The sequence below is a fragment of the Lepisosteus platostomus genome, chromosome 7 (assembly GCF_059453375.1).
Source record: "Lepisosteus platostomus isolate fLepPlt1 chromosome 7, fLepPlt1.hap1, whole genome shotgun sequence".
Lineage (NCBI taxonomy): Eukaryota > Metazoa > Chordata > Actinopteri > Semionotiformes > Lepisosteidae > Lepisosteus > Lepisosteus platostomus.
Window position 1 is genome coordinate 30,305,646 of NC_142617.1, and position 25,632 is coordinate 30,331,277.

General features: G+C 36.7%; 1 protein-coding gene across 1 annotated transcript in view; it reads left to right on the forward strand.

The window, feature by feature from the left end:
- The first annotated feature begins 9,782 nt into the window (after positions 1–9,782).
- Positions 9,783–25,632, forward strand: part of phlda3 (pleckstrin homology-like domain, family A, member 3) — a 160,516-nt gene continuing 144,666 nt past the window's right edge. The window contains exons 1-3 of the mRNA XM_088639830.1: positions 9,783–10,115; positions 10,340–10,916; positions 13,136–13,206. Coding sequence (XP_088495956.1) covers positions 10,467–10,907 — 441 coding nt within the window. The 5' untranslated portion in view covers positions 9,783–10,115; positions 10,340–10,466 and the 3' untranslated portion in view covers positions 10,908–10,916; positions 13,136–13,206. The remainder of the gene's footprint in view (positions 10,116–10,339; positions 10,917–13,135; positions 13,207–25,632) is intronic.

The window sequence follows — 25,632 nt, forward strand, 5'->3', positions numbered from 1 at the left end:
AAAATATTTGTCTGCATAAATAATAATAGTTTAACTCTACATTTATATGTAAAAAGGTTGAAAGGAGCTTTTAAAGAAGGACCTCATGTTTTTGTTTTTGCAGTATTTGAAACCAATACATAATCTATTTACTCAAAGAATAAGAGTAGTATTTTATGTGAAAAATGTGTAGAGTATTTAAGATTAAACATCACTGGTGTAAGATACAAAAGGGGAATATTGTAGAATGAAACTGTAGATCAAATCTTTTAAAATATTCACTGAAGTGAACTATAATTTGTCTTTTAACACATTATTGTCTGTAATTATGCTAAACATAGGTCTGAACAAGATTATATTAGGATCAGATGTCTGTTCTCAGGAATAACATTCTTAATCTGTAACCGAACTAATTGTTCCAGCTTGTAAGAAAGAAGTTGGGTTGTAATATTAAATATTATAATTTGGGTTGCAATATGATATAGCAGATTTGTTCAATGGAATTGAAAATTTTTATTCATATTCTAATGAGAAATACAAAAAATGCTAAGTCTGGCAAAGGACTTCTCTTTTCATTTACTTTTATAATTTCTATATCTTTAATTCAGCAATTTTGATCAGTGAGAATTGTTTAACAGAAAAAAAGGTATGTTTATGTTAAAGATTGCGTGGATAGATTCTAACAATTCCATACTGTATACAGGTTGATATCTAAATGTTCTACAGAATAACAAAATCTTCAAATTAACAAATGAAAAGCTACCTTAATGATTTTTAGATAGACATTTTCTGGTTTGGCTGAGGGAGTGATGGCCTGCCCATATGAATGAGAAGAGGTGCTGCTGCACCTTCCCGGGGGAGGGATGTGGTACAATGAATGCTGGGAAAGTGTGTTAGATACCTGATACCCATGTTTACGTGACTGGAAGAGAGTATAATGCTGGGGTTCTCCCTCCCCTGAACCTCCTTTAAAATCTCCAAGAAAAGCAAAATGAATTAATTCCACATGTACTACAGTATGTACTGCACACCAAACATTTGTTTTCAATATTCCTTTTACACAGAACATACAATACTAATGTCTGAGGTCTAGTGGAGTTCTTGAAAATTTTGGTTGGCTATTTTAGTGTTGGTAGTGTTAAATGCAAAACAATTGCCACTCAATTGCGAATTATCTCCCAACTTCACTCACAGTGTCTGATATTTTGTACAATAACACTGGCAACAACAGGAAACAGCTGCAAGGCTGACAAGACCTAGAAAAATCCTTCTCTCCAGCACACAGAACAATTGTTACTGGCAGCAAATGCTCTATACATCTGGTTTCAGAAATCCATTTTTATCAGGATCACTTGGTTTTGTCATCCAATAGCTGTAGAGGTAGTTTGCACTAAATCAGTAGTTACTGTGGTTTACACAGGCTTATTTTGAAAGTTTTTGCAAAATTGCAACTAGAATAAGGAGGTATTAATCAATTTCTGCGTTGAAAACTAGAACCAGATTCTACCTACAAAAAGACACTTTTAACACATTTTCATTTTAATTCACTTTTGACCGTACAAACATATTAAAATAGCCAGAAGCTAATATCAACTTAGGAATCTGTGGATTTCAATTCACTTTATATAATGTGATTAGTGAATACAGGATACTATTAGTAAATTTCAAAAACTAAAGAGTAACTGCATCATCATGGGATCACCTCCATTTAATATATTGCTGCTTTCAGTTTGCTTCACAGGTTCACTGATTTTAACATATACTGTAAATATATTAGTGCAGGAGTAAAACTGGAAGTAAAACTCAAACTAAAATATACACCACTTGGACTTTTCACATCTCTCACATCAACAGCTATCCCGTCCCATCTTCTGATAGTCTTTTGAATAGAGGAAGCCTGCCCTGAGCAGTTAATGGTAAGTGTGCCCACTCAATGAAAATGAGTCTTTTGTCTACATTATCATGGCAGTCTGTCAGACAACTCAATAACTCAAGGAAGTCAGCAGTCTAGCCACAGTAATTAAACTGGCAGTTGCATTATATACAGTAGTTTTACTGGTGGTCCCTCTTAAACAGTTAAAACTGCAATGTGTTCATAACGTGAAAATAACTATGCATTGTTTTACGGTTTGAGCCATATCAGGTTTAACAAGTTTCAGCCTCTTATGCAGATTTCATTTTTAGATTTAATACATTTAAAATGTTGTCCACTCACTCACTTACACAGTTATAAATATACATCATTTTTACAATATATTTATATAGTATTATAAAATCCAAATAATCTAAAATATCTTAATAACATATAGTAAGATACAGCAACTGGTCATGGAATAAATTTCAGAAAGAGCAGTTGCTTAAATCATTAAATTGTCAAACCTCCATATGGTAAGAGTTTTATTTACAAGACAGTTTGCTTCTTAAAATAAATGTGAAGTATTTGTCATTAATAAGCAAACAGCCTACATTATTATGTAATGTAATTGGTGGTTTAAAGTAATAGAATAACCAAATCTAGGCCTCCTAAAACAAGCACATACAGTAACAAAAAAGGAACTTGTTTTGAAGGTGAAAGAGGAAGACTGGATCAAGAAACATCTGCAAAATGTTAGCTTACTGGCTCTTAGCAAGCATAGTTTCCTAAGTTTGCTGCTTAACATTGTCAGTAATAAACAGCAGACAGGTCTTTCCCTAAAAGGAAAGTCCCAACAGATGCTAAGATTCAATGTACTACAGAAAAAAATCCTTGGCAGAAACCCATTATCTCACTCTGTCATGAGGAAGCATAAATTAAAGGTTGCAAAGGAACAAGTAATAGGTTTATTCCATGCTGAAAAAAAGAAGAAAGAGAACACAGCGTTTCGGCCGTGGAGCCTTCTTCAGGTGTCCTTGACACTTGACACCTGAAGAAGGCTCCACGGCCGAAACGTTGTGTTCTCTTTCTTCTTTTTTTCAGCATGGAATAAACCTATTACTTGTTCCTTTTTCAAGTAATAGGTTTATTCCATGCTGAAAAAAAGAAGAAAGAGAACACAACGTTTCGGCCGTGGAGCCTTCTTCAGGTGTCCTTGACACTTGACACCTGAAGAAGGCTCCACAGCCGAAACATTGTGTTCTCTTTCTTCTTTTTTTCAGCATGGAATAAACCTATTACTTGTTCCTTTGCAGCCTACGCATGCTGACGCAGATACCCACCTGAACTAAATTAAAGGTTGTGTTTTTTCATCTAAAAAACAACACTAGTGGTTACAAATAAAAAGGCACTCAAGCTGTACTCACCCATAAAGATACTATTTAGACAAGTTCTGAGCACAAAAATGTAATGGCATATCTAATATTAAATTATATGTATTTATTTTTAAAATAGTATATTTAGTTTCTCCCAGAAATGTTCTTAGTAGATTAACCTAGGCAAGTAATAATAAAACAATTAATGTCATTAAGAATGTATTTTCAGAAGTGGGTTAACATATAGTAACATAAACACAGAGCTGTGAACACAAATAGACATTCAAATGCTTTCTGGTCACATAAACTTACAATTGTGTCCAGAAGCACATAAAAAAATCTAATCCAGTTACATTATGTTGTTGGTAAAACATTAAGAGCATGTTCCACACCTCAGGGTCTCTTCCTCGCCTTGTCTGTCTCAAATCCATCCATCCATTCATTCATCCATCAAACCTGCTTTATCCAGTACAAGGTCATGGGGGAAACTAGAACCTAAGCAACAGATGCAAGACAGCACACCAGTCCTTTGAAGAGCAGACACAAACAAAGACATTAATAAACTCACACCAGGCCTAATTTTACAGACGCCAATTAGTCTACCAGCAATTGGACTGTAGGCTGTGGGAGGAGTATGGGAAGAACCTGGAGTATCTGGAGAAAACCCAGGTGAACAAGAGGAAGCACATAAAAACTCGATGCAGGAACTAAATGCAGAACCAAGCACTGCGAATCAGCAATGCTAACAACTGTGCTACTTGGAAAGACAATGTGACATATACTGTTGCACTAAAGAAATACAGCTCTCATGTCGTGACGACAGTGGTCAGGTGCTCAGGGGCGTGGTGCAGGCAAACAAGTCCAAACAGTCCAAGGGGGAAATCTAGGGTGCAGTCCAGGGTCCAGAAAGCGGGAGATCCATCATAGACAAATAAGGTTAAAATCTGGAACGAGATCTGGAACAGGAACAGGGATTAAAAACCAGGTTTACGAAGTCAGGCACTCTGAGCCCCAAACTCAGATGGTCAGGACACCGTGATGAAGCCTATGCCGTCGGGTCTCTCCTGGACCTGCTGGTAGGTGGGGTTCTGGGCGTCCTTCTCCCAAGGCTGAGCCAGGAATAGTGGGAGAGCCAGGCTTAAATAATGACAGACAAAACAGGAGCAACTAAAATACGAAAGGGTCGGGGCACACTTAAGAGGAGTGATGACGATCGTGACAGTACAGTTATGGAACGTATGACTATATCTATAGTTCAGGTGGGTAGCTGCGTCAGCATGCGTAGGCTGCAAAGGAACAAGTAATAGGTTTATTCCATGCTGAAAAAAAGAAGAAAGAGAACACAACGTTTCGGCAGTGGAGCCTTCTTCAGGTGTGTCAGGTGGGTAGCTGCGTCAGCATGCGTAGGCTGCAAAGGAACAAGTAATAGGTTTATTTCATGCTGAAAAAAAGAAGAAAGAGAACACCATGTTTCGGCAGTGGAGCCTTCTTCAGGTGTGTCAGACACACAGGTGTGTCACACACCTGAAAAAGGCTCCACTGCCGGAACGCTGTGTTCTCTTTCTTCTTTTTTTCAGCATGGAATAAACCTATTACTTATATCTATAGTTTCCTTTTTTAATTTAAAAATCTAAACAATAGATGTCACCCTATATGAGGGTATACACTAAGAAAACAGATAATATACAATATATCACAAGAAATCTGTACAAAAATATCAAACAAAATAGATCAAAGAAACCTTCAATTTTTGTGTGACATTTGATCAGCCAAAATGTTTCTAGCTGGGAGACGATGGCTGGTAGTTACTATCTCCTGTTGATGACATTGATCAGTTTTTCCTATGTGTTATTGCAATGCTGATATACTGTACAGTCTGACGCAAAACACTTAATTCTTTTAAAAAATCATTATGCCAATTGCTATAAAACTATCAAGTATTGTTGTACCTTCTCTGTTCCATTGAACTTCACTCTCTGTGGGGTCTGAAGAGACATTATAATCATAAATATGTCTAAGATGCAAAGTGATCTCACAGAAATTTAGACACTTTTTAAATATTAATATTTATATTATTGGTATTGAACTACTTTTATTTGAAATACTTGGGCCATGCAAATATTAATACTTTTCATGGTAAGAAGAATGTCAGTTTTAGTGGAGGTAACTACACAAAGGTAAGTATGCCTTGCTGATCATTACTAACAGCATAGCCCTGTACTGTAAAAAAGTCTGAAAAAGTGATGTCCATCTGCCCCCTTGTGGTCTGCAGTTAATACTGTAACTGTGAACACTGCAAATGCGCGGGAAGAAGTTTCTGGGTTCAGTCATTACCTTACTATGTTTTCTAAAAAAGTGACTCTTGACATCTTTTTCGGCATTTCATTGTTTGAGGATGCAGTATGCAAAAAGTAATAAATTATATATGTACTGAAGCTGAAGGAAGTTCCTTTGTTTCTTGAAAGAAACTGAACCAAAAGAAAACATTGTAAAATTCCAACATACAAATAGCATAATGTATACTGATCATGAAAAGAAACCTATTACTTATAATTGCAAAATATTATTGAATTAATTATAAAGAAAATCACAAAATCTTTTTTGTAGGAACTGACATTTTGCTGAAATGACAAAAGGTGAAGGTGAATTATGCTGATTAACATTTGTCATAAACTGTGCTAATCCACTGTGAAAGTCACACATTAGCAGCATACAGTATGTGGCCACCATTAGAAAGAATACATGCTGCACTTCTGTGATTCATGCTTTGTACCAGATGCAGATGTTTCTTGTGGGATTCTGTCCCATTCTCTTCAGAAGAACCTGGACAAGCCATGTGTCTGTTCTCTGGTCTCAGAGTCCCAGATGGCACATAATCTACCAGCTCATAACATAAATGTTCAGCAGTCTGGCCACATTCTCTTCTCACAAGAAAAACATTGTTATGTGGGTAGAATGATTACATTCCCTGTCCTGCTGGCATGTTATCATGTTAGGATGAAACTAGAGGAAGAACAGCAAGTGATGTCCTGGTGCCTTATCAATGTGGTATTGTGCAATCAGGTTGCCATTAATCACCAAATGTTCCATTCTCTAGTCACTAGATTCTCCTAGCCAGATCAACACAGTTTTCCATCAATTTGTTACTCTGTAAAGAAAAAAATATCACATTGTTCTCTATGTCCTTGTCACATCCAACCAAGGACTTGGTTTAAATGCTGGTGAGTCCACCCTAAGGTGTTCTCCAACATAACAATAATATGAAAGCACTATTGTTTTGATAAGTGGAATATTTTGGTTTCTTTATATGTTTATCTTTTCTTGATTTTCACCATGTCTGATATTCAACATTATCACCAGATCAACTCTGTCAGTAATGTGGTGATTAAATGGTTATGCACCAGTCACACAATTACTGTATATCACAGCCAGCCATGAATGATCAATTAATCAAAATGATTTCAAAAGCAATTTGCCTATATTCAAACCTATTTATTTTTTAATTTATTTACTATACTATTTATTTTTATAAGTACAAACACACATAGTATGATAATTTCCTTTTAAAGCTCATAATATAATCATATATTTAAAACCTTGAATGAAAAGGCAAAACCATGAATAATAGTTAGTGATTAGTTATGAATGAGACATAAATAATTATTAATTATACTTCTATAATTATCATACACAAAATAATAAGGTATTTTGAATTATATAAACTGTTTTATTTATCATTCACAACATGGACTACTATTTATGGTCTTTAAATAGTAATTCATGTTTTGTAATGGTTTTATAATGTTGAGATTCTTTGTAGGCTGTATTTATACAAAGAATTCTTGAGCAGATTTGGTAATGTTCTACAGACTCTGGGCTAAAGAGAAGGCTATTGTTTTCTGATTATGACACATGTTTTGTACTGTATTTTCCACAGGATCTGATTGAGTTATCACACCAGTACACAGCCAGGGTTTACCTACACGGTTAAATTTGAAAAATTACATGTGTTGCTCTAGGCAATTGGGAGGTCATTGTCTTATCATTGAGAGTGTCATTGAGGTGACATTGACATGGTGTTGTACTGAATATGGTTATCTCAAAAAGTAGAGTATCTTTAAAAAAAATAGAGGAGTTGCCATTATATACATGTATATTGTAATTCTTATTAGCGCTGATCTCTTGGGATATACACAATACAACAGACAACAACACCATACAATAGTTCAGATGGGTAGCTGCGTCAGCATGCGTAGGCTGCAAAGGAACAAGTAATAGGTTTATTCCATGCTGAAAAAAAGAAGAAAGAGAACACAACGTTTCGGCCATGGAGCCTTCTTCAGGTGTCACCTCAATGACACTCTCAATGATAAGACCTGAAGAAGGCTCCACGGCCGAAACGTTGTGTTCTCTTTCTTCTTTTTTCAGCATGGAATAAACCTATTACTTGTTCCTTAACACCATACAATGTAGATGGTACATTTATAAACATATTAAGTAATAACAATAGGAAGAATAAATATGTTGTGGGACAATACATATGTAGTAGTGAGAAATAAAACATAGTAGACAAAGCAAAAAGTGCAGATGTGTATTGAGTCTGAGGCATTGCAGTTAGCTGTTGAGGATGTGTACTGCAGTGGGATAGAAGCTGTTCTTAAGTTTAGAGGTCCGTGGTTTAATAATGCAATTCCGCTTGCCAGAGCGCAGGGGGAAGAACAGTTTATGGTCAGGATGGTTGGGATCCTGAAAGTAATGGGTCTGTTATGGAACATACTGTACAACCGCCTCAATAAGAAGCATGTTTTTAAAAATCTGACTGTGAATATAGAACTGTGGTAGTATTGTTTCAGGGTTTCTGTCTTTGTCATCAGATACCTAATAGCAAACAGCAATTTTGGCTTTGCTTTCTGACTTTTTGCATCCTCAGAGACTGAGCTGTGATATAGAGTAATATCAATGTGTTCTATCTACTTAGATTTATTTGTAGACCTTGTATGGCTGCTGTTTCTGTCTTGTCAATCTATTTCTTTTTGTTCAAAGGAAAACAAAAAAAGTGTCCCGTCCAGGGTGTATCTGGCCTTTCTACTTATTACTTCATGGGATAGGCTGTGGCTGTGGCTATACACCTTATTGGATAAAGCAGTTAGAAAATGGATGGATGCAAAAACAATTATATTTAGAAAGGAAGAATGCAATTTGGAGACATATTCACAAAGAACATTTTTTCCTCATGTTCTGGTAGATCTCTGGGTTGTTTCATAGATATTATTAATGTATAGACCGTAAAACATTTAGGACTTTATAATAACCCTCCCCTTCACCTGGTGCTTACTCTGAAGTGTTCCAGTGTTACAAAACAGCTTAAAGTCCATAGGGACTTCCAGTGCAGCTAAGTTATTAACATGAGAAAGTCCATTGGGACTTTCAGTGCAGCTAAGTTATTAACAGCTTAAAGTCCACATGGACTTCGGGTGCAGCTAAGTTATTAACAGTTTAAATTTGTTCATTATTGTAAAAACAACTTGAAAGACCTGTAGATATACTGGCCCTCCAACACCAGGACTGGGTATCAGTAGTTTACTGATACGTCTCATCAGGTTTGTAAGGTCTAGGAAAAAATAATCTGTGAAACAGCAGTGGCTGTGAACCATTCCTCTGGCAAAGCAGGATCTGGTAAATTCTTAGCTACGGTATATCACATTAAAGACCAAGACAAATATGACTCGGATCAGTATTCTATATGTGCCATCTAGGACAACAATCTTACTAATGCTAGTAACTAGGAAGGGATCCAGAACTGGTGCACCTGGCTTATTGATTGATGCTAAAAAAAATCAGAATCAACAAACCTCATCTTGACCTAAAGCAACAGAGTGTAAAGCAAATGATATTGGCTATGTAAAGCTGTTGTTGAGATACAGTATCATTGTGTGAGGAATACAGTAAACACATTTTTAAAAAGTGATAGTGAATGAGAAAGAATTTCCAAAAAACTTTTTATCAAGGGTATGGAACTTCCCTTTACCATAGCCTTAACTGTTTTTGAAGAATGAACAATATTACACTGGCTAAACCTTAAAAATTAGCATAAACAGGTATTCAATACAAGAAACAACATTATACTAGTACAAGAAGGGCTTGCTTGCAATAACCTACTTTGTAATTCTCCTATTCCAGTAATTTAATTATAAATGGATTTTACTAACTTTGTTTATACAGTAAGTACAATGTGTTTCAGAACTCAGATGAAAAAGAAGACAGTATTTTTGGTCTTTGGAAACAGTTGCATTAAGCCAAATACTTCACATATGAAAAAAGAACATAAATATTTTCAGAACAGAGAGATGCCATCATCATATCTTCTTGTTGACTAACGCAGAACTTGAACAGGATAATATTAACAATTATAGAAAATGTGCATGGTACTGATTATGCAACTGGTAAGTGTGTCTAGGGTTGCAAAAATAAAATTACCATACCATCAGAATGCTTCTAGCGACTTACTGTCAGGTACTAACTTAAAAAGAAAGTAGCGTCATCAGTTTCGAAACCTTTGAGCCATAAAAACGAGGAGCTAAGTGCTAGCATTAAAAAAAACGTGTGACGTATCCATTTGCTTCCTGTTATACTTTTAATAATAATACGCCAGATCAGCCGGCCGACTTGTGAATGAGTAACAGCTGTTAAGACTGACAGTCAGCAGTAACCGAGGCGAGGAAAAAGTGTAATGTTTAACACGATGCTAGCGCACATGACATCACAGGCCGGGGCTGGGCTGACTGAATTACTCGCTGAAAGGCAGGCAAACCGCAGCTTTGGGCAAGTACAAACATATCCTTGAAATCGGGACAACAAGCAGTAGCATCGGGTCGTACTTCAGCTGGACACAGCGCCTTAAATGCAAGGTACTCAAAAACGCACATGTAAATCATTACTCGAATACAAAACGACAGAAACACAATATGTAAGAAACGTCTTCATGTACGCATCATAAACAGCTGCCTTTTGGGTGACTAATACTAATACTAATACTAATAATAATAATAATAATAATAATAATAATAATAATAATAATAATAGGCTTCGGAAAGCGGTCCTGGAAAAGATCGTGCGTTTCTTTCTCTTTTAGTGGCGAACACACTGTCCGGAGTATCCAGATGTTTAAGAACAATGCATAGAATGAAAAACTAACCCAGGGGCGCTGCGAAACAAGTCTCTGAAACATATTTAGTGCCACGGTGAGACCAGCACGAGTGATGATGAATCCACAGAAAGAGCTGAAAGAAGGATTTTTGGAAAAAAGGAGCAACGGTCTTTTGCAGCTGTGGAAGAAGAAACGCTGCGTGTTGACAGAGGATGGACTGCGTCTTTTTGAATGGAAACGGAGCGGCGGTGGTAGCGGAGCCACTGGACTCGGTTCCGGCTCCGGGCCTCAATCTAAAGCTAAAGAGCTACGATTTGAGCGGATGGCCACGGTGGACTGTGTCGAATATAAGCGGGGACTGGTGTACTTTACCATCGTCATGGCAGGGGGCAAGGAAATTGACTTCAGATGCCAGCAAGATGGGACCGCCTGGAACGCTGAGATAGCACTTGCCTTGGTTCGCTTTAAAAACCTTCTTGCCGTGCAGACTGGAAGAACCAGACATCTGTCTCACCTAGGCAGCACCGGGGATGATGAAGCACCAGAATCGTGACAAAAAGAGGTTGGTTTTCAGAACTGTACAGTAGCACCTTGTGCTGGTGATGTTTAGCATTGTATTAACTATGGTTACCTGCATTCTAGGATTTAGATTGCCCTCAAGTTTGAAGGCACATTTTTTACTTTGTTTGCGGGGGGGTTATTCTAGAAGTCTTTTGAAGGAGAAATAGCGTAAAGGATAAAGTAAAGATAAAGCTACCCGTTGTAATTTATTCCTATTACACAATATTTTACCAAGAACGGCTCACACTCCCTGTGGAGTTAATTGTGCCTAACCTTCCAACATAACATCTGTTTTACAGTCGTGAGGTTGGCAACGCTTTCAGGCAGATTTCTTTCTGTCAGGATGCCCGGTTTTACCAATATTGGCCCCTTTTGGAATTACTTTCATATGCAGCTAGGCGTTCAAGGCAACAGCATTCTGAAAAATGGAAAGAATATTATAGTTTCATTATGATACTCGGAGATTATGGCTATTTAACAGATGTCCTTGAGAGGTAAGAAGTAGACACTGCACTGTTTAATATGTTCAGTATTATGACGAGGAGGCTAAAATTTACTGTGATGTCATCCCTATAAGGTGTAAGATATATGATACAAGAAATGCAGTACCAGGTAATTTATATTTACTGCTTTGTCAGTTTTAGGTTCACTTTCTCTTGGAAAGTGCTGAAGTTATACAGAATCCTCCCTAAAAATATCTATTTAGGCTACAAAAAGCAAGCTTTCTTATTTGAATTACATTTCCATTTAATATTTTATAGGTTCTTTTTGGAGTCTGTGACCTCAGGCTTCAAAATCTTGGATGTTTAGCCCAGTTTTTAATGAGTCATACAGTGGTGGAAACTTGGAGGGATTTAAAAAAAAACTTTTAATAACCCCCACTCTGCTACTGCTTCAGTATACCAATCCCAGGTCATTAACTGGGATATTCTGGCAAAGCATTCTAAAATGTACTAGGAGAATCCAGTCCCATTTTACAGGTGACAGCTTTATAGTTTATTTGTGGTAGATGTAAAGCACTGAAAATAATGTGCTTAAGTTACATAGATATATATGCTATATATGTATTTAGATATATATGCTATAGATAACTTGCACTTAAATGTGGACATGTAGTCAGTCAGTGATCTCCATGTTCATTACTTTGCTTCCGGTGATGTTACGAGACACAAATAGCCTTCACACTTGTGGAATGAATGTCTAGCTCATGTTAATGGAGACTAAGAACCTTAAGCAGTCCATGCATTCCAAGTTATAGAGTTGCACACAACGTCCAGAGCTGCAGGAAGTTCAGGAACAGTGAAAGAAAAGTCTTGTCATTTGCAACAAAGACATTGGCTTTTCACTTTTGCTCATGGTCAAAGTCACTCCGGCTGTGTAGCCATTCATAGGCTAGAAGTCTTTCAGTTGCCAAGAGAAAAAAATGTTAGTACCTGTAAATGTTTTTTTAATACAATTAGCATAGTGTCACAGTATAAAATGTATTTTCAGAGATAAAAATGAGTTATGCATTATATCTTATATTAAAAATATTGCATTTTGTGTTGCATCATTTCTTAATTCAGGTTGAATTGAGAAAAGAACAGTTTTCAGATTGAACTGAGTCAGATCATTAAATCTTATTATGCTGCGGTATTCTGAAGCTCTTGGAAAGAAATTGTTGCTGTTTTAGTGACATACAGGATACTACTTTATTGCCTGAGGATTTCATTAAGTTTAAATCTGTACTTTCTTGGTTTCCAATCAGATTTGTAATTTTTGGGAATTAGGACTCAAAGGATGAGGTGTCATGGTCTTTAAAGTCAGAAAATATTACTTCAGCTCAGTGTATTTTTGGCACAGAGAAATGGTAAACAATAAGCTTGTTTATGGAAGGATGTTTTCACAAAAGATTAAGGATGTTTGACTTTGTGTCTTCAGATAACTTATTAGCTTTTACTACACGGAAGGACCAATAAAGTACAATAAGGATCAATGAAGGATCGATAAAGTACAGATTTGTGCGTTTGAAATGTACTATCAATATCCACATTTTCACTTTACATATTTACTGTCAGCTTATAAAGAGAAACAAATGACATTGATTTGAGAAAAAAACATCAATTTTAAAGAAAGACCTTTAGATATCATGTCTGTTTTATGGTTTAGACCTATTAAGCTTATTTGTTTAAAGTAAACTGTCATGAATGCCTAATTTTATTTTATTTTTATTTCTTCTAGACCATGCACACTCATGATTGGATTTGCATAAAATTACAAGACCGAAAAGGTACAGAAGGTACAGAACCTGGGTAAATGCAACCTTTCATCAATACGATTACAGTGAACTTGATGACTTGCTCTCAAAATTAAAACTGAGACACTAACCCTTTTATACCTGCATTACTGGAAATCATCCTATTAGAAGTATGGAACTGTTGTGAAACATCATCTGCAAAGTTTTGGACAAAGTGCATGATGTTGTTTTGTAGATGAGTGGATTGTTTGCCTCAAATATTTGAAGACTTCGGGATTTCACTGACTGAAGATTAAATGACAAAATGGCACGTCTATGGACAATGACATCTCTGCTTAGTTTTATTTATGCTATATGACATCATCATTTGTCTAGCAACTACAGTACTTACTGCAAATTTGTTTTCCGTGCACACTGAGACAGTTTTTTTGTTGAACAGCAACAAGTCTGCACTTTGCTCAGGTTCTGGGTTTCTGCCTAATAACTCATATCCTGATATACGGCAGGTGCAGACATTTTCTAGAATATTTTCATGTATTTCATTTAATTCAAAATCTAGGTTTAAGTTGACATTTAGATAAGGTTACATATTGTTGTAAAAAGACTCCATTTTACCCATTTATGATTTTTAGTTTCTCAAGCAGGCTCCTGAAAACTAGTATTATAGGGACAGGAACAGGACTCCATACTTATAAAACAAAGGTTGTTCATGGCAGGGACTGTACTGAGTTGGAAATGTAGGGGATTTTTTAAAATAGATTTCATTATTCTTGTGTCATTGCTTCATTCTTTCATTCATACAGTCTTGTAGAGCCTTAGGCTAAGTCTCAAGTAAGACTCAGAGGAAATACCCAGAACTTACTTCAGAAATATTAAGCTTTTATTTTTTTAAATACTCTGACAGTATCATAATGTACAAATTTCATTAGAAAAAAAGAAAATCATTAATCTGGCTGTATTGATTTACAAGCCAACTACTTGTTTCTTAGCCCTATGATAAAATACTTAAATCACAAATACTGTAAGTATTTTAATTGAAAAAACTTAAAACCTCAGTGCCACTTGCTATGATGAAACTGTTGAGGCAATAATATACATGAAGATGGATGGCTTTCGGATAAAGTCCTAAAATGTAATAACTGCGCAAATAATGTATCTATTTATATATAAAGCATTATTTTGAGGTCAGATTATTAAGATATTTGTTATTCTCATCAGATATCACAATACTTCACTGTTTTTAAAACTTTTTGTCCCAGTACTCTTTTTTTGTGCTGTTGGGGGAAAAATAACATTTATATTATTCAAATAAATTTAAGTAACCTATAATGTCATACACTTTCCTGTATTGTTACTTCTTTATCAAGTTTCTTTCAGTTTCCATTTATTTTGCAGATATGTAGCAAACCTCATATTGAAGTAAAAGCATTTGTCAGTATTTGACGATCAAGAGGAAAAAATAAGCAATAAACAGTTAAATAGTGAAATGTTCACTCGAATATATTATTTTAGAATGTATGTCTCCCAAAAGGAGTTTTTTTGTAGGAAAAACATAAGGTCACTGGTTATGACTTTCATTGTTACTAGTGATAACATTAGAAAGTTCAGGTGGGTAGCTGCGTCAGCATGCGTAGGCTGCAAAGGAAAAAGTAATAGGTTTATTCCATGCTGAAAAAAAGAAGAAAGAGAACACAACGTTTCAGCCATAGAGCCTTCTTCAGGTGTGAGAGAGACAGGGCAGTAGGCAAAGGTAAAGTAGCGGGAGAACAAAGGTTGGGAGGAAGGAGGAGTGAGAGGCGGGAGCAGGGGACAGAAAGAGAGGCCAATCAAGAGGTGTGAAGTCAGAATGGGTGCAGAGAGGTGTGAAATGAAACTTCCAATGACTGGAGAAAATTTAAAAGAACAGTAATCTGTCGTTAAGGGAAGGGAGAATGTGTGATCCTAGCTGCAGAATAATTTTAGTTTCGGTGGTCTTTCTGATGTATGAGTTCGGAAAACCGTCTTTGAGAACACAGACGGAGAGATTAGAGTGGTCGTGGCCGTCAGAGGTGAAATGAGAAACAATGGGCTTGGAGAGATCTTTAATCTTTACAGCCCTGAAGTGTTCTCTGAAGCGGTCTCCTTCCTGTTTCTCCAATGTAGATGGCTGGGCATTTACTGCAAGCGATACAGTAAATAAGGTTGCTGGAGGTACAAGATGCTGTCTGGGTGATCTGGAATTGTCCTGAGGGGCCTTGAATGAGTGTGGTGGTGGCTGTGTACTTGCAGGTGATACAGCGAGCTCTGTTGCAAGGGAAAGTGCCTGGTGTGGATGGTTGTTGAGGGCGGTCAAGGGAGCTGTGAACAAGGAGGTTACGCAGATAAGGTGGTCGGCGATATGAGATGATAGGGCGATCAGAAAAGAGGGCCCCAATGGAGGGATCATCCTGTAGGATGGAAAAGTTCTGGTTAATGGTCCTGGGGATAGGAAGTGTGTTAGGGTTGTAAGGAAGCACCAAAGGAATGCGGTTGTTACGGCGGGAGTTCCTGATCGGGTTGATGGTCCGGGGGTTGTTTTTGGCTCGGGCAAGGGCCCTGTCAATCACACTGCTGGGGTATCCTCTGTTGATGAAAAATGAGTACATTTCGAGGGCTTGGTTCTCGAAGTCGATGTCGTCGCTGCATAATCGTCGTAACCTAAGGAACTGTGAAAAAGGAAGAGAGTTTTTAGTGTGGTTGGGGTGAAATGAGCTGTACAGGAGGTAGCTGTGTGAATCCGTGGGTTTGTAATAAACTGAAGTGGACAGTCGGGGGTAGTTGATAGTTCGAAAACTAAAATTATTCTGCAGCTAGGATCACACATTCTCCCTTCCCTTAACGACAGATTACTGTTCTTTTAAATTTTCTCCATTCATTGGAAGTTTCATTTCACACCTCTCTGCACCCATTCTGACTTCACACCTCTTGATTGGCCTCTCTTTCTGTCCCCTGCTCCCGCCTCTCACTCCTCCTTCCTCCCAACCTTTGTTCTCCCGCTACTTTACCTTTGCCTACTGCCCTGTCTCACTCACACCTGAGGAAGGCTCTACGGCCGAAACGTTGTGTTCTCTTTCTTCTTTTTTTCAGCATGGAATAAACCTATTACTTGTTCCTTTGCAGCCTACGCATGCTGACGCAGCTACCCACCTGAACTTTCTAATGTTATCACTAGTAACAATGAAAGTCATAACCAGTGACCAGTGACCCACTCCTCCTTCCTCCCAACCTTTGTTCTCCCGCTACTTTACCTTTGCCTACTGCCCTGTCTCTCTCACACCTGAAGAAGGCTCTACGTCCGAAACGTTGTGTTCTCTTTCACATTAGAAAGTTGGACCTTTTATTTGTATTTTCTTATATAAGTTTTACTACTACAAAGGTTTCAGACATGAGTGATGTGTGGGCAGAAATAGAATGTTTTTAGGCTCATGATAAATGAAACAGTGTTAATGCATGAAAAATTAAAACAGCTTTTCTCCTACAGGATTCATGTCTGACTTTTTTGTGAAGGTGTAAACAAGAACAGTTAAATACAGTTGACTCAATGTATTATTAAATATGCTTTTGAGAAAAACAAAAGAATCTTATTTTCACATGATGAAGATGTGATTGGATAATGTCTGAATGTTCTTGGGTCATGAATGGATGTTGTTTGGTCTCGGTTTCCTTTTTTATGCCTTTACTCATTGCTTCAAGAAGTTTTAAATATCTAATTTTCTGAAACAGACTAAGGTTTTGCTTAAAGTGTTTTCTTTTTTTATATTATTATTATGAAGAATAGTGGTAGTAGCAGTAGCAGTAGTAGCAAATAATTCCTAATGTAAAGTTATAAGGACAGGAGATAAAAAAAAAATACTGTATCCTTCTGCACTTCTTTTATATTGTCAGAAACCATCTTTAATTAACATAATCAAACACAAGTGCACATCATTTGGATAGTCTGTCCTATTGGCAGCCTTACAAAGAACAAAATTGTGGATAACATTACTTTTATGACATATTGGTATTCAGAGATGCAGAATGATACTTCAGTAATGCGTTTTGATGGGTGATGAGTAACTGTTAAGTAGAATATTTTGTGAGGGGACTAATCAGCCTTGAATCTGAGAAGGGGGAATCAAGCAGAGTTTTTAACTAATGAGATTGAGAGTACATGTACATTTAAAGTTGGGTTTTATATCTACCTTTAGTCTTTAACAGAAGTTTCAAATTATTACCATAATATTCATGCTGCAAAATGTTGCTCTGAACTATCTTGTTTTTATATGCACTAATTAAACCACCTGAAAGTGGGGAAAGAAAGCTTTTATACTACTAAGAAATAAACACATTCTGAAGACTCAGTGAAATAAAAATATAATGTAATGAACTTGAAGGAAGATTTCATTTAATTTTCTAGTTAGTATAATTCTGCTGCAAGTAAGTTTTCACTTTGTTACAGTGTGTGATTGTTACAGTCTATAAACAGCACTAGGTCATACAAAAATAATGAAATATTGTGTTGATAGGATGCCCATTTAATAAACATATTAAACCATGTAATGCAACAATAAATGAGCAACATTTGTTAGTTTATTCTTTCCAAATGTTTTAAAATAACAAACATTAAACATTTGGTTGCGAAAAACCTCTGGTTCAAGATGGTCCTGATGAGCAGTTGCATCATAGATCAGTCCTCTTTCACAAACACATTATTGTTAGGCCTAGTGGGCAGTGCAAAGCCTGAGAGGACAGTGCTGACCCGCAAAGGAACAGGAAAACACATTTCTCAGAGGTCACTCTGTCCAAAAGTAGGGGCGTTGGTTTCCATGGAAATGCGTGACAAATTTTGGCACTGCAGACCTGAAATTTACCAATAAAAAAGGGGATAGAGAACAGATTTAAGATTAGCATACTAAAGTGCTGGGAAACCACGTTAGTTTGGCAATGTAAAATGGCAAGTCATTTGATTTATCACTCAAGGATGGTAATGGATCTAGTTCACCATTGTACTTTTTATACCATTTTTGTTTATGCTTTATTGTTAATTCAGAAGATAACATTTCATTGTTTGCTTTTAAAACGATGTTTACAAATTGTTGACAAATTGTTTACAAGTTGTCAGACTTAGAGCTGATGTCTGTGGTGCTGGAATTACCATATTAATCAGATTTCTTTCCAAGGCAACTTGCATAAAGTAATCATTATTTGCATGACAATAATTCACAATTGCAAAGTTAACTGTAATTATGTCACATGATACTACAACCAGAAAAACATCATAAAGCCAAAGTTACAGTATAATCTGCTGAAAGTATAAATAAAATGCAATACACAGCACAGGATAAAAATGGCAACAGATTAACAAACAATATGATCTAGCAAAAACAGAAAACGAAACAAAAGCCATAATCAGGTTTTACATATCACAGCACTCCACCCCCTCTTGTAGACTTGTAGGTTTCAATCAATGTAAAGGGGATTATGAATTGGAGCTGTCAGAGTAAAGAGAGCATAGAAATCACAGGTTCAGCCTAAAAAGATGAGGTGTGAGAAGGCTGTGGAAGGTTGTTGGGAATGAACTGTCCTGGTGTCTTATGTTTCCATCACAGAGGTGCTAGAAAAGAGGAACAGCAAAGGTCATATTACACTATTGGTATTACTTCTCCATGCATAGTAGTGGAGGAGTAGAAGGAATACAAGGAGAGCCAAGGGATTCTTATAACTCTTCCTTGTCAGTACTAATTAGGTCTATCCTGTATTAACCTTCCTTCTTTTTTTCCTCTCCTACCCCGTCACCGTTCTAATCAATCATGTAAAATCCAATGACCGTGGCCCAGCTATGACAATTTGGGTGACTTCAGAATCAAGTTCACATTCCTTCTTCAGCAGCTCCATGCAGAAACAAAGAGACTGGCCCCAGGGTGAACTGTGACCTTACAACTTAAGTACTTTAGCTCTGCAAAACGTTTCATATATTGAAATGTCATTTACATAGTTTAGAAGACCCCAGAGCTGAGAAAGTTGAAAAAGTAACATAATTCTGCAACCATTTGGCATTTCCTTGTAATGACCTCTTCCATGGTAATACCCCGTGTGACTTTCTGTCTCATTTTTAAAAATACAGTGCTCAAGTTAAAATAAGCAGCATTCACTTGATAATACGTACGGTATGTGACTCAACCCCAAACACAAAACAGCATCTAGTAGTTTGGTCTTTTGCAGAGTCTTAGGCAAACTCTTACAGAATGCTGACATGACATAAGAATTGGTGTGGGAATGTAACCAGTTCAAAAAATTTTTTAGATGCTCATTTTGGATGGATTTGTATTTCTTTTTGTGTTTGTCTATTTCTTGGACAATGAAGCAGTTTTTTTCTCAACAGTTTTTGGCATTGACCAACAATGAATGACTCTGAAAAGACAGTGAAAACTTCCATTGATAAAGGCAGTCTAATTCCAGAACAAATACTAACTGTACGTAAGTCAGTTAATAATTTGCTTTGAATTTATACAAAAATTATAAAAAGGCTGATAAAAACATGATATTTATTAAAACAATCTTGTGTTCTTAAAAAACAGTCAAAAGAAAATGGAATGCAAGGTTGCTTACAGAAAGAAAGAAAACAAATCACTTATGTACTGTAGACTTTGACAGGAGATTGAATGCCTCATGCATCAACGATGATTTTAAGCTGTCTGGCACAAGACTTCAGAACTGAGGGTAAAGTGAGGAGTTTCTGCTCTGTGTGTGGGTGTAATATGGGCTCCTCCCTGACAGGCGATGGGGATGTTTCAGAGCTTGGCTGAGCTCAAGGAATGTCTTGTCAAAACAGAACTGAAGGAGAATGAGCTTTCCCATTTCTGTACTCACATCCAAAAGCAGCAAATTCGAGCTCTGATTCAGATACACTGTAAATTGTGTTTTTCCACCCTGTTGACACTACATACTTGTAAGTTTGCACATAGTTTGACAGAATATTCTGAAGAATCACTGCTTTTTTCTGCTTTGTTTTTATTTCTTTTTCTTTTGGACCTTAAAGACACATTAACTGGTCTCTTAAAATGAGCCCTAAACATTAGTCTAGCCACACATTTTAAAATGTCTGAGATGATGCCACTATAATCAAATGCATACATGACATTTGGCTCTTGTCATGTACTGTTATGTGCTAAACATGTACAGTAAATTTAACCATATTTCACATTAACCACAACACAAGTGCCAACATATAAAGCATAATAATATTTAAGGCAGAATCCAAATATGCAAATCTCAATCAGGTTTTTCATCTCGGCAATAACTGTTGGCACATTTGCATAGTTAATGTGTGAACTCTGGAAGCATTTGGAAAGTCTTTGTTTTCTCTTTATTCCTAAAGAAAGGAAATAATTTCAAGTCAACCTGGAAGTTACTAGTATTTAACTTCCTGAACCTAAATTTAGTAATAAACCACTACATATTCTAAATGAGAATTTGAGCATAAGTAAATTTTTCTTTAACTCCTGGTATTCCAGGAGTGCCACAGTTTATGTATAATACTATAGTAGATACATTGTATCAGACTTCCCATGTCTTTATCTTTGAGAGGATGTAGTTCTGGGGATGTCTAGCATTGTGTTAAATTGACAATTGTCTCTTGTGTCTGCTATGAGCTAGAGACCAATTGCAATTAATTAAACTTTACTCATACTCATGTGGCTGTTAAATGAAATACAACAGTGAGTGAACTGAAGATTTACATCTGATTTACTTCTCTGCTGTTTCATCTCTATATTTTTTAAGAAGATTCACAACCTAATCAAGTGAGCATAGACATTTTTGTATCTGCCACAGAGGTTGTGTTTAAGTTGTTTCATTGTGTAGTGGTTAAGACAATGTCTAGCAGTTGGAGAACTAAAGTGCTAGGGTACAGGCAGTTTATGGGTTAAACTGAAAAATACAAGCACTAGATTTTAACAAAAGGTGTATGCTACTGTCACGAACACGGACTGAGATCAGTGTCAGATCTTGTAATAGACCCTATGCGATGCGGTAAGAGCTGGAGAAAACAGGAGGCGTGGTAAAAGGGAACACACAGGGGTTTAATAGTGCACAAAATAATAGTGACAGTCCGTGAGACAGTGAACGGGGAAGACAGAGAACGGCATTCAAATCCAAATGGGTCCAACGGCAGGTCAGGGCACAGTCCGAGAGTCCATCAGCAAGAAATCCATCCTGGGATGGGACAAGGCTAAAAACCCCGGGAGGGGGGAACACACAGAGAGACAAAACATGGAGGTCCAAGTGTGACGGTGCGAGATCCTCCAGACCCTGGGCTCAGGAAGCGGGAGGTGTCGGGGATGAGGCCTATGCCCTCAGGAGACGGACGTAGGGTTTCCTGGTGCTAGGCGGGCCTTGCGACATCCTTACCCTAATGATGAGCCCCAAGGACTGGAGGAGCTAGTCTTTAAATAAAAAACCTAAAAAGGTACACCTGGGAAGCTTAATCACAGAAACAATAATAGGAGTAGTGTAGTGCCCTCTAGGGAGGGATGTCAGGCGTGACAGCTACACCAGTTGACATGGGCAGAGATACTAGTGGTATGATGAGATTAGGAAGTTGATGTATCTTGTGTCTAAAAATTCATTACATTACTGGAATATTTCTACTTTTTACATACAAATTGGAATATTGTGATGGAAACAATTAATGATCTGGCTTTTTAACACAGTTAGTAAAAGAGACAACTACGCAATGGCTGCATGACATTTTCATTTTACTTACCTGCTTAACTAATGTAAGACCAAGATAGGCCTCCTCTCCAGTGTGAGCATTCTTATGTTCTAATTTGGTTTCCTGAGAAAATAATTGCATTTCATATATAACAGCTTACGACCCTTAGAAATTTCCAACATTTAAATATAATAACATAAGAAGCCTCTTGTATTACGCCACACCCCCGGAGGACTCATCATTCCACCTTGCATTCCAGCACGGTTCCCAATTAGCCCATTTACCCCAGCCTATTTAATGCTGCTTCACACTCTCCCCTGTGATCAGTATTAGGTTTTTCCTGGTTAGAGCTACCTTGACTTCTTGCAATTAATTACTTCTTGGTTTTTGGCTTCCTGACCCTGGTTTGTTCCCCGACTACGTCTCCTGGTTTTGTTTTGATACTTTGATTATTGTTCTGGCTTTGACTCTTGGCTTCCTCACGGCTTACAGCTCCGCTTCTGATTTTGTACTTTTGCATCAGTTTGTTTACCTTCGGCTTTCGGACCTCGGACTGTTTAATCGACTACGCCTCTGGAGTTCGTCCTGGTTATTGTTTTTGTAAAGAAGTATCCTATGTACCCTAAATAAACTCACTTTTAGTTTCCACATATGACCCTATGTCCATCTTCCATTACTGACTGTGGAATAAGCTCCAGGTTTGACTGTGCATTCTCTCTAACGCTTAGGAGATTATCTGCTTGAATAATGCAGATTATTTAGTTTAGTCTCAATTTAGTTTATTTTAGGCTTAGCTTCCTTGTATGATAATGCCTTGAGACCAGGAATCATACTTGTTGCTCTTTGCAACTCTTCCTAAGGCTATAGTATCATTTTTGTGATATGGTGACCACAACTGAATACAAGATTCTGTGTTAAATCATACTACTGCACTGCAATGCTTAACTTTCCCAGATTTAAATTCTGTACTTCTAGTTATGTACTCAAACATTATGTTTGCTTTTTTATTGCTTTCCCACATTTTTGTGATAAAGACAAAAGAATAAAAAAATCTTCCTGATTACTTTTTTTTTACTTCAATTATATGTGTCAATAATTGTCGCATCAATAAAATTCTTAATTCTTTTAAATCTATATACATTGGCATAATTTTATCATATTAAAATCTGAATCTATTTTTCTGGTCATACTCTACTACATACTCTATATATTTTTACAGGTCAGTGGCTCAATCTGATAACACACCAAGAACAACAGAAAAGGGCAGACTTGGTTATTCTGTCAGGTGTTGTAAATATTTTAAGACTAAGGTTCCACTTTATTCATATTTTTCTGTACAATGAACCAGTTATGATAAATCCATTTCCTTGAGTTCACATGAGTGTAATGTACACTGTGTACAATGGTGTGTCTACAGGATGTCTTTTTTGACCTGGATGACTCTAATGCTCAGGGATACATCTGAGGCCATGGTTTGCAACTGGGGTTTGAGAACTGGTGATAACTTAAATCATAATACAGTAATTAGTTAACTTTAATACAAAAAAAAACATTATTTGCATGCATGTGAAATCATGCAGGGCTGTAGGAGATATTCTGATCACCACCGTTTGTTACACAAATCTCTTCAGAACTCAGAATAAGTACTACTGTGAAAGTCACATTACAATCTGCATGTGGTAGGTGGAATCACAATCTCTTTGACACATCACTCTAGGGGACACACATAGTACTCTGTGTGTATTCGTAACTGCAGCACATTTCTTTGTTGAACAGCCCAGGAGCCAAAATGTTGACACCAATGTGATGCTTAAGGGTGATGCAGGTCTTGGTGGGGAATCAAACCCAACTTGAAAGCTCCCAAGGCAAGAACTTTACCTCATTGCCAAAGGTCTGGACTGGGCAAGGCAATATTACACTTAATTAACCATATGGAACTCAAGGAGGCACACGTGTTACGGCATCAATATTGGCTAAATATTTTAAAGTGCTACCTTTCGCAGCATAAACTACCTGTTTTGAATCCTTCCTGAATTTTAACTCATTCACTACATCTACAGTACCTCTAATGATATTACAAAAAATCTTAAAAACTACTACAAAATTCATATACACACTCTCCACAAACACAGAATAAACAAAATAAACAAAATAAAGTTCAGCTGTTCTACTTATTAGGTATCTAATGCATGGGTTTCTCCAGTCTGACCTCACACATTTTTGTATGTTGAAAATGTCACAGGAATCCCAAGGTGCCGTTAACAGGAAAGTGTCAGGGATTGATAAAACCTCAGGAAAGCACAGATAAAGAGGTTTGACAGCACTGTGTGAGGCCAGCTCTACTTGGAATGAATAGGGTGAGCTGTACACTGCAGTTGGCTTGTTATACAAAAAATATAATCTAAAGTAATTCCACAGGCTGTGGGAGTTGTTGGAAACTAAAAACCTTGTTTGTTTAAACTAGGAGAGAGAAGGAAAAAAATACATATTTTGAAAAGTAAGCTGGCCTGTTTTCATGGACAACTAGTAGCCAGAAGTGCATTAAAACATAGTTTTAAGAAATACAATGAACACTACTATACAGAGTTACCTGTAATTAAATACTGTACTCATTTTTGTGGATACATGATCAAAAACTGAACTGAATTTGTTTAGAATTTAGTTTTGTACACCTACACACAAATAGCTAATGAAGTTATTTTGATTTTCTCCCTTCTTCCTTCAGACTAGAACATTACCTTGCATTCCTAAACATCCATCGCCTATATGAGTACATAGAATTGAAACCTCTCCTTTTCCTTTTATTAAATTACGAAATGTTTCATACACATTTTTGTGTATGACTTTACTAATTTTGGTGTTGGTGCAATTGTTTCCCCAGTCTTCACAGATTTATTCAAACTCAAGTTACTTAGGGTTTGCTTATGGACAGCTGTTTTCAAACCTTTCCACAGATTCTCAATAGGATTCAAATTAGGCCTTTGACTGGGGCACTGTAGGATATTTATTTTATTATCTTCCACTGACCGTGAGCAGCCTTAAATGTAAATTTAAATCAAATCCCATCTTGAAATGACAAACCCAACACTTGATGGAGACTTTCCTTTGGGAAGAAGCAAGCAAACTGGCAAAACAAAAGTCAGCATCAGACACTGATCCTGACTGGGTTTATAATCTACATTTGTGAAGATGGATAAAATATGTTTTCATCTTGGATAATGTCATATTTTTATTGATACAATATTTTTCCAGAGTCACATTGACTCGATATACAATATGAGATGATCAAAACTATGGACTAAATAAGTTTTTTTTTTTTACAAAACTGGATATCTCTCCTACTAGGCTTTCATATGAATGTATCTATAGCTGTGATGGACACAGGCATATGCCACATGCATAGATCTTGTCTTATTACCAAAGTAGTTTTGGATGGAAAATATTTGTAATAAAAACCCTGAGAGTTTACTGTATGAAACAAGAGTGACCTCTACCCCATGAGAAACTGTACCATATTCTTAGTTACATCAATAAATATACCTTACACACAAAATGTAGCCATACCAAACCCTGATCATTTTTCTATCATTTTATCTAGGTAAGTCTTCTAATTGTTAGGGTATTAAGTTTTTGCTTGATCTTGCCTTAATCCACACCATGCTTGCTGAATTGCCAATTTGAATCTGTTTCTGGGAGATTTCCTCAGATGATTATTACCAGGAAATATTACATGTAAATAATGTTAAGTGTCTCTAAATGACAGGAAATTGC